The sequence below is a fragment of the Blennius ocellaris genome (assembly GCF_963422515.1).
Source record: "Blennius ocellaris genome assembly, chromosome: 21".
Taxonomy (NCBI): domain Eukaryota; kingdom Metazoa; phylum Chordata; class Actinopteri; order Blenniiformes; family Blenniidae; genus Blennius; species Blennius ocellaris.
In genome coordinates, this window is record NC_137670.1 from 2,478,059 (window position 1) to 2,487,459 (window position 9,401).

Below are 9,401 nucleotides of genomic sequence, written 5' to 3' on the forward strand. Positions count from 1 at the left end.
ATTAATAATTGATTAACCATCTAAAAAAGTTGTAATTCATGCTTTTATTTTTGAACGCTTACATCTACCGGAAGTATCCACTGTCACTTCCGGAAAAGGAACCCGTCGAGATGGAGACGGCCGCCATCTTTCGGTCACTTCGTGGAACCACACCGCTTTTCTTTCCTTTTTCCCACCCGAACTTTGACAGCCGCCACCTTTTTGTCGAGTCGTGCGGCATGAAAACAAAAATAACTCCCTACTGTGTGAGGCCAGAGTTTGATAAGAGCTGTATTTTTACCTGATTTGACCTGCGCAGAAAGCGAAAGTGAAAGTGAGCAACAGCGATCCTCCAGGTCGTCGCGCCGCGGCGGAAATCAGCAGAAATCAGCCCGTATTTCGGTAAGTTTCTCCAGAGGAACAGATTTGTATCTGTCAGCTTTGTACACGTCGAATCTCTGCTGTTTGTGAAGCTGTTCGCGCTCAAAATTAACCCTTTACTTCATGGTAATCTTCTCTAAATCGCCTCGGAGTTGTGAGGGATTGTAAAGTGAACGTTCGCGATTCAGAAACCTTAATTTAGGCCTAATAAATATCAATACCCGGTGGAAAACATTAACTCCTTTTTGCCGAATGTACTCTAACCAAACAGTTTTAATTCACGTGATTTTAATGAACTGGGACACTGTTAGTAACGTTTAATTAAAGTTTACTTGTGCAACATGCACAACATACCGAATAGAAACAACTAAAAGGGTAATAAATTAGTATAAGTGAGGGAAGTCAACAATAAAAATAAACATTTTAGTAAAAGTCATCCGAGGAAATTAGTCAACCACATTCAAGAAAATCCTCCTCTAAAGATTTTTTTTAAAAGAGATCTTTAATTGAACATTTACTGGATTATCGGATTAAATGTCCCTCCCTATTAGTTATAACTGCAGTTTGATCATGTTATCAGACTCTTCCTGTTCAGGTTTCCTTCTACTTTCACTTAAGGTTTTGAAGCTCTGGCTTCCTTCCTCACAACAAAACCTACTGTGAACTAAAACTCAATATATTTGTAATTCAGTGTCCCACCGCGACGCAGTAACACTGAAGCCTGTTGACTTTTCTGTGACCTTTGTGGTTGTCAGTGTCGTCGGGGTCGTCAGGCTCGGCCGGCCACGGGAAGATGAACGAGGATGTAGCATGTGGACTTTTCATCCTGATCTTCGACGTGGCGCTGGGCGCCGCGCTGTGGGCCGCCCTGCTGCCGCTGCGCTGCTCCCCCATCTGCCTGAACCTGAGCGCCGCGTGGGCCTTCGGGGCCGTGAAGTGGGTCTGCCTGCACTTTTTCTCGTCTGCGCTGACCGACGGGAAGGTTCCGGCGGCGCTGCGCCGCCTGGCGGCTCTCCTCTGCCTTCTGCCCCCGGTGATGGAGAGCGGACGCGTCCTGGCGGCGGCGGAGCCTTCCCCGGAAGCTTCCGGCCGACCGTCCCCCGACCTCACCGCGCTGCTGCTGGCCCCGGCGGCCGCCGCGCTGGCCTGTGCGATTTGGGAACTGGGCCTCTGCGGCGGTGGGAAGTCACGGGGGGGCGACGTGGGCCCGGGCAGCTGGCGGCTCCTCGTCAGGTTGCTGAAATACTTCAAGCCGGACACATTTTATCTGATCGCGGCTTTCGGCTCCCTCATTTTAGGAGTCGTATGTGAGTGTGAAATACTCTTTTTTTTTTTTTACAGTTTTAACATTGCCTCTAAAACAATCTGAAGTTGAGCAATAACACACACTGACCCTTCCTCATTCTCCACGTGATGAAATCACAACAAGTGTCTGAAGTTTATTCATCTGTGTAAATCTGCACATTTATATTGAGAAATACTTAATAACATCCAGGCAGAAAAGACAGTTTTAAATACACAAATCAGAGAGCAGTTCCATGATTAAAGTCCTTCAGTGAAGACCAGACGGATTCCGGTTGTCCCCTTGTCCTCATGTCTTCCTTGTTTTCACACAGGTGACTCGTATATTCCACTGTATCAGGGCAAAGTCCTCGATATGCTCAAAGGACAAGAACTTCACCCCGGCTACGGAGACACACTGGGACTGCTGGTGCTCTTCTATCTTGGAAGGTAACGAACACAAACAACAACAGCGGCACAGATTGGTTGGTGAAATAGACTCTGATCGTCGTCTTTCCTTTAACCAGTGCGCTTTTCTCCGGCCTGAGAGGCGGGATGTTCATGTGCACGTTGTCCCGCCTGAACAACCGGCTGAAGCTTCTGCTGTTCCACAGCCTCCTGCAGCAGGAGGTGCAGTTCTTCGAGGAGAACAGCCCCGGTGAGACGAAACCTCTGGAATTCGCCAGAGGTGGCGAGAAATGCACACGTTCAAATGACAGAAGGCTTGACGTGAGGATAGAGGCTCTGAACGAACGAAGCCCAAAATGCTCTGAAAGCGTCGAATGAAAATTAAATGTTTGTTTTGTCTGCTTGATCGTTTTGGACGTGATTCCTCTTCAACCTGCACATTCATTCAGGAAACCTCTGCGGCCGCCTGCACTCGGACGTGGACCGGATGGGCCGCACCGTGGCGCTGAACGCCAACGCGGCGGTCCGCAGCACGGTGAAGGCCTTCCTGATGCTGAAGCTGATGTTGGGCCTGTCCTGGGAGCTGACCGTGCTCACCTGCATCGAGATGCCGCTCCACGCCATCGTGCAGAACAAATACAGCAGCGTGAGCCGGGTGAGTGTCACTGGAGAGGCGTACGCAGGAAGTTCCAGTCTTGAGAGTTGAAGACGTTTCCCCATCGTCCCGCCTCAACAGGAGCTGAAGGACCAGATGCAGGACTGCCAGGCCCGGACCAGAGACCAGGCCTCCCAGATCATCGGCGCCATCCAGACGGTCCGCAGCTTCAGAGCAGAGAAAGCGGAGCTGAGGCGGTACCGCGAGGCCGTGGCGCAGATGAGCGCCGTCAGGAGGCGTTCGGGAATCAACAGCGCGGGTTTCTGCCTGGCACGCAGGGTGGGTACCTCGTCTACCCAGGGTTTTCATCAAGAAGACCGAGGTTCGATGACGTCTTCCTCACATACCCCCCCCCCCAACGACCGCCGTTCTCTTCTGTCTCCAGCTCTTGACCGTGGTCTTACGAACGCTCATGCTGGTTCAGGCCCGCAGCCTCCTCTTGTCTGGGCGCCTCACCATCGGGAGTCTCGTCTCCTTCCTCATGTACCAGAAGCCCATGTTGCTCAGTATGAAGGTGAGAGGCTCAGACCCTTGTCTTGTTTTTTCACAAACACATGGAAACGACGGACTCTGATGTGTCCACGCAGCCTTTCACACGTCCCGTCACTGCGAATCTTCAACTGAATTTAACAGGAGGCGTTGAAAGTGGAAGTAAAGACGGCGTCGGCGGCGTTTAACCAGAAATTTATCTCAGCGAATTTACACGGCGCCCCGATTCTCCTTCCTTGTAGGAGATCCTGTACAGCTTCGGTGAAACGGTGTCCACCGTCGGAGTGATTTCCAAAGTGTTCGGCTATTTCGACCGAACGCCGCGATGTAAGCCGGCGGGAGATCTGGCGCCCGAGAACCTGGAGGGAAGCGTCGTGTTCCGCGACGTCACCTTCAGCTACCCCTCGGCTCCGGACAAACCAGCCCTGAAGGTGAGCGTTGGAACTGTCGCTCGGGCCTCTCGCTGCGTTGAGGTCGATGGCGGCGAACACGCGGGGGGAGAGTCACCGTCTCGTCGTCTGCAGGCGATTTCGGTGGAGCTGAGGGCGGGGAAGATGACGGCCCTGGTCGGCCCCTCCGGCGGTGGGAAGTCCTCCTTCGTCAGCCTGCTGAAGAGGCTGTATGAACCTCAAGAGGGGCAGATCCTGCTGGACGGAGAACCGCTTCACCACTACAACAACAAATACTACCATCAGAAGGTGAAACTCTGGCTCCACAGGTGAAACGGTGGTTTTACAGTTCTGCAGCAGCAGTTAGATCAGGGGCGTCAAACTCATTTTAATTGGCCACATCAACCTAATCTGACCTCTGGAGGCCCAACAAGTCAAATATAACATGTTAAACTGCAGATATGGACAAATGCAAAGTCTTTCCTTCTTTTGATCCTTTTGTAACTGCAAGCATTGTCTATTCTGAAATTTACATATTAAAAGAAATCAGATATTATTATATTTGCAAAAAAAAACAACCTCAGTCACCTGTAGCTTGATGTCGTATTCACGATTAAAACAATTTGTCATCCTCTGGAAATTGTTTTGAGTTTACGTGTCCAAAGTATCATTTCACATAAGTTGGACTCATTGTTTTATTGTGAAAGGCATTGCGTCATGTGACCTCCACAGATGCATTAATGTCGGGGGTCAAATTCTGACCAAGGGCGGTTTTGAATGTCATTTTTGCCAATCGAGTGTTTTTAGATCAGCCTCTGTCCGTTTTCATTTTTATACTTCACACTTCAAAAACCCCATGGCGGCCGGATTAGATCCTCTGGCGGGCCGGTTGTGGCCCCCGGGCCGCATGTTTGACACCCCTGAGTTAGAGTCTCCAAGGTGGCGACTAACAAAGTACTTCCTCCTCCATACATTCTTTAAAATGGACGTATACTTGTTTTCACAGCACAGTTACATTACAGCCTTCTTCCATTTTCCGCTGAAATCTACACACGATGCTCCAAAATAACAATGAAAATACGTTTGTTTCTTACTAAGAAATCACACGTACAGAAGTTTTCACAGTATCTTGTTTCTTCTGATCCACCCTGACGTGTTTCTACAACTCCATTGACGCCATCTGGGGAAGTTCCCAGTGGCCGGTGCAGTCAGAGGCAAACAGCACGGTGGCGGCAGCATCATGTGTCACCAGGGCGATACCCGTCTCCACAGTGGAGCCTGGCGGAGGAATGAAATGAATCAAATGCGTTTGAAAAAAAGGCTGTAATGTAACAAAAATGTGAGAAAAGTTGGACGGAGTGATACTTTCCGGATGTACTTTATCTCCGAGAGGTTAGTTACAATGTAACAGAGTTACAAACAGTCAAAGCCGCGGGCGTTGACAGTCATCTATACTTGAAGCGGCCAACGTCGACGCCGTTTGAATTTTCTTTTCAAAGTTCTTCCGACGTGGTTCATAGTTTTACACAGTGATCAGTCAGTGGAGGGAAAATCCTTGTTTCTGTGTGTACTAATGTATGAAACGACACATCTCGGTATACACGTTGGTTTTTTTTATGTTGTTTTTTTTCGCCTGGACACACAGGTGGCGCTGGTTTCCCAGAATCCCGTGCTGTTCAGCGGCTCCCGGCGGTACAACATCGAGTACGGCCTGACGGGCTGCCCGGCCGCCAAAGTGACGGACGCCGCCAAGAAGATCAACGCGGCGGACCTCGTGTCTCGCGCGGAGGACGAACTGGACTCGGGTACGAGCCGCCGCCGTCGTCTCTCGCGTTCGTCCGCCCCGGAGGCCCCGGCGGGCGGCTTCTTCAAGCCTGCGCTCTGACCTCTGACCTCACAGATGTGGGCGAGCGCGGGGCCAAGTTGGCAGAAAGCCAGAGGAAGAGCATCGCCATCCTCCGGGCGCTGGTCCGAGACCCGCGGGTGGTCATCCTGGACGAGGCCACCAGCAAGCTGGACATGGACACGCAGCACGCCGTGAGTGTGACACTTTGACCCGCAGGACAATCCCACATCATCATCCCCCAATAGTTTTTTTTTTAATACAGGTTTAGAGGCTGGACTCACTCGCAGTTGGACAAATTAGGACATTGACGTCAGTCGCCAAGCGAAAACCCATGTCAGATTTAGAAAATGTCTCCAGATAGTGACGCATGGCCGTTGTCTGGTCCAGAGGATCTGTGTTGCTGCTTTGAATTCCTGCGGGTGGATTTTGTCTCTCCGTCCCTGCTGGCGTCTCTGTCTTCTAACTGCGATCTCTGTCTTCTAACTGTGATCTCTGCATTCCTGCAGGTTTAGTCCACAGTGATAAGGTCTGCATGTGCTGCTCAGGTTACACCTCAGACACTTCGGTAGTTTTACTAAAACTTTTCACGTCACTAAACATTAAAGTCCTAGTGAAATGAAAATTCGACCTCCAAAACACTCTGGCTGTCGCTTCTAGGATCCTTTTTATGCGCACTGGTCGAAGGGTAAAATGTTAAAACACGGCAATCTGCGATCGGTGACCCCGTCTGGAACATGTTTGAGGAAGCAGAAGACGCTTCGTCCTCCATTCGTCCTCGTCTCCTCGCCTCAGCAGCCGCCAGTTTTCACCTTTGAGGCTTTGAGGCTCCTGACTTTTGGCAGAACGACCGGCTTCCTGGATCCAACACGTCCAAGAGCTTTTCCGACTGCGGAATCACCGAAGATGAGTCCAGGTGTTACTTGATCATCTACTAGCCGCCTGAGCTAGCGAGCGGCTCCCGCTAGCCGCTAGCCGCGCAAGCTAGCGGCTCCTGCAGCCCGTGCTCCTTTTCTCCTCTCTCGGTCTCTTCCAGGCTCAATCTTTCATCAAGGCTCATAAAACACCGACTGTAACTTTAAAACACTGTTAAAACCTGGATATTTAAGAGGAAACAAGCCGATATAAACACAACAGATCGAGATCTGCACAACTCGTGATGTCACACATAGGCTCCGCCCACAATGGCCCACGAAGAAGGATTCCCCCGACTTCCTCGGCTGGAGATTCAAAATTCAAATAACTTTGTTATGCGACAACAGTGGAGGGGCAGAGTCGGAGGAACCTTAGAAGTAGAACCCCAGCTATCGTTTTTTGCAAAGTAGTGTTTTACATTTCACTGGGACTTCAAGTAACGGCGTTTCCTCTCCCAGGTGCTGCAGGAGGTTCTGGCCCGGGGCCGGACGGTGCTGGTGGTGTCCCACCAGCTGGAGACGGTGGAGAAGGCCGATCACATCGTTTACCTGGAGAACGGAGCCGTGGTGGAGGAGGGGACGCACCAGGAGCTCATGGCCAGGAGGGGGCGCTACTACCATCAGAAGGAAGAATTGTTCACTGGGTGGGACTGAGAAAAGCTTGTGGAGAAAAAACCCGAGTGACTGTGGAGACAAAATAATATTAATGCTTGGTAGCGCGTTAAGAACTCGTAGGAATGAGACGATCTAGTTCGTGGCTGCAAGATAATAACTTGTTCTCATGCTCTAATATCTCGTGGTCATGTTTTAGATTACATTTAATCGTTCCCTGACGTCATTCTCTTGGGACAATGACTGATTATCTTATTTCCACGCATTGTATTTTCTTCAGCAACGTCACCTCCACCCTCCTCTTAATCGCTCTTCTGGACACTTTTACATCAAATGATGCAGCAAACATCAGAAGCCAGTGTCTTTTAACCAAAACCATGTGAATCACCGACATGTAAAACTCGTCTCGGCTCAAAGACGTCCCGTCTACCCTGCTTTACGATAAACGAAGGAGCTGGAGGCATTTTCTTTTTCAACATTTTGACATTAGGGTTGTGAATTTCAGCTGCTCTCACTGTATTTCTGGATGAGCCGGGGCGGAGGAGGAACGGCAAACCTCCCTAAAACGGCAAAAGTTCCCTTCCAGATGAAGCCCCATGAAAGTTCACGTTTTAATGCTATGAAATCCAAGCGCTCATATAAAAATGTGCTTTGTAGTGACTGATAAACCCGACAGAAAGTATCCCTGCCTTATCGGCCCCCACGCTCCCTGCAGACACAACACGGTGCAAGACCTGGAAGCAAAGTCAGTTAAAATGATGATATGGTAGAACGACGACGTTGATCCTTTATTAAAAAAAAAAAAAAGTGTATTCGTGTGTCATATATTGAGGATTTAACAGATAAACATCACCACACTGACAGGATGTGCTGATGTCGTCATGAAAATAGGGACAATTGCAGTAATTTAATTTCTTTAATGGAAGAATAAGCTAAAATTTAAGGACGTCTTTGTATGCAAACGCCACACGGAAGCAGCTTTCCTCTGCTTTCACGCTGTAAATATCTGTTTTCACTCTGATATTAAAGAGATGGTTGTTGTAACTTGTGTGCCGTCGGTCCTGGTGTCCAGGTGTAGATCTGTACGAATGTGACTGAACTCATCCGTTATGCAAGAAGAAGCCCAGAGCCCGGAGTTCCACGCCGCTCCGCTCCCTCTGCTCAACCTGGTCACATCAACATCCAGTAATTCAAAGTTTGTATTAGTATTTTTTGTTTGGTTTTCCTGCCTCCTGTGTGTTAAAGGACTGGTTTAACCTCTGCAGTCCCCCGAACAGGAGCGACCGGGTTGGAGTCCGAGCCGGGTCACCGAGGCCTTGAGGCGACTCAAAGTGCTGAGTCAGCCGAAGTTTCTGCTCATCAGCAAAGTGCAACACAAAACTTTGTGGCAAGTTTTTTTTTTTTTTTTTTAAACAACTTGCACCTTTTTCTGCAGCCCCCCCCCCCCCCCCCCATGGAGAGAGTCCATCCAGATTGAAAAGTCCACATGAGATAGATAGATAGATAATTACTTTATTCATCCCCGAAGGGAAATTGTTTTGTTGCAGCAATCTGGTACATACGAATATTATAAAATACGATAGAATAGAAATAAAAGTAAAATATAAAAATATCTGGGTATAAGACATAAAGTAAAGCACAGAACGGAACATGGGCACTTAGAAATAAACACGAGAAAAAAGCAAGATAAATAAATAGTAAGGTGCAGTGGCAGAGCCATTAGAAGTAGGCATTATATAATAATAATAACTATAATACAGATAATAACAATGTGTAATAGTGTACAATACTCGTGTATAGTACTACTAATAATGGTAGCAATAATATAACAATAACAATATGGTAGCAGTAAAGTAACAATAGCAATATATATATATATATATCAGTAATAATAAGAATAATTACTATTACTATTATTGCTACCACTAATAGTGGTAGCAATAATATAACAATAACAATATATATATATATATATATATCAGAAATAATAATAATAATTACTATTACTATTACTATTATTGCTACCACTAATAGTGGAGCAATAATATAGCTAACAATATGGTAGCAATAAAGTAACAATAGATATATATATATATATATATATATATATATATATATCAGTAATTATAATAATAATACCAATAGGAATAGTATACTTATAATAATAATAATACCAATGGTAATAGTGTACTTGCACATGTATAAATATATGTATATGTACATGCAATATGCCATATATAATATGTGATCAATGTAGTATAGTAGTATAGTATCAATGTAATTTAGTCCATGAGGGGATGTTTCCTGTTTTTAATACACAAGTAAGCATAATAACAAAACACACATTATGTTAAAAAAAATTTTTATTTATTACATTTTTTGTGGTTTGTTTTTTAAGTGGTTGCAGTTGAAGTGGTTAAAGTTCCATGTCTCCTTTCAGTGTGTCGTAA

At 47.2% G+C, this 9,401-nt stretch overlaps 1 protein-coding gene across 1 annotated transcript; it reads left to right on the forward strand.

Moving 5' to 3' along the window:
* Positions 1-225: 225 nt before the first annotated feature.
* tap2t (transporter associated with antigen processing, subunit type t, teleost specific) lies at positions 226-8,069 on the forward strand. The gene is made up of 12 exons (XM_080516629.1): positions 226-381; positions 1,116-1,667; positions 1,977-2,091; positions 2,169-2,299; positions 2,499-2,704; positions 2,786-2,983; positions 3,090-3,218; positions 3,436-3,624; positions 3,718-3,891; positions 5,228-5,387; positions 5,483-5,619; positions 6,799-8,069. The coding sequence occupies exons 2-12, from the start codon at positions 1,154-1,156 to the stop codon at positions 6,991-6,993; spliced, it is 2,148 nt and encodes a 715-aa protein (XP_080372755.1). The 5' UTR covers positions 226-381; positions 1,116-1,153; the 3' UTR covers positions 6,994-8,069.
* Positions 8,070-9,401: the final 1,332 nt, after the last annotated feature.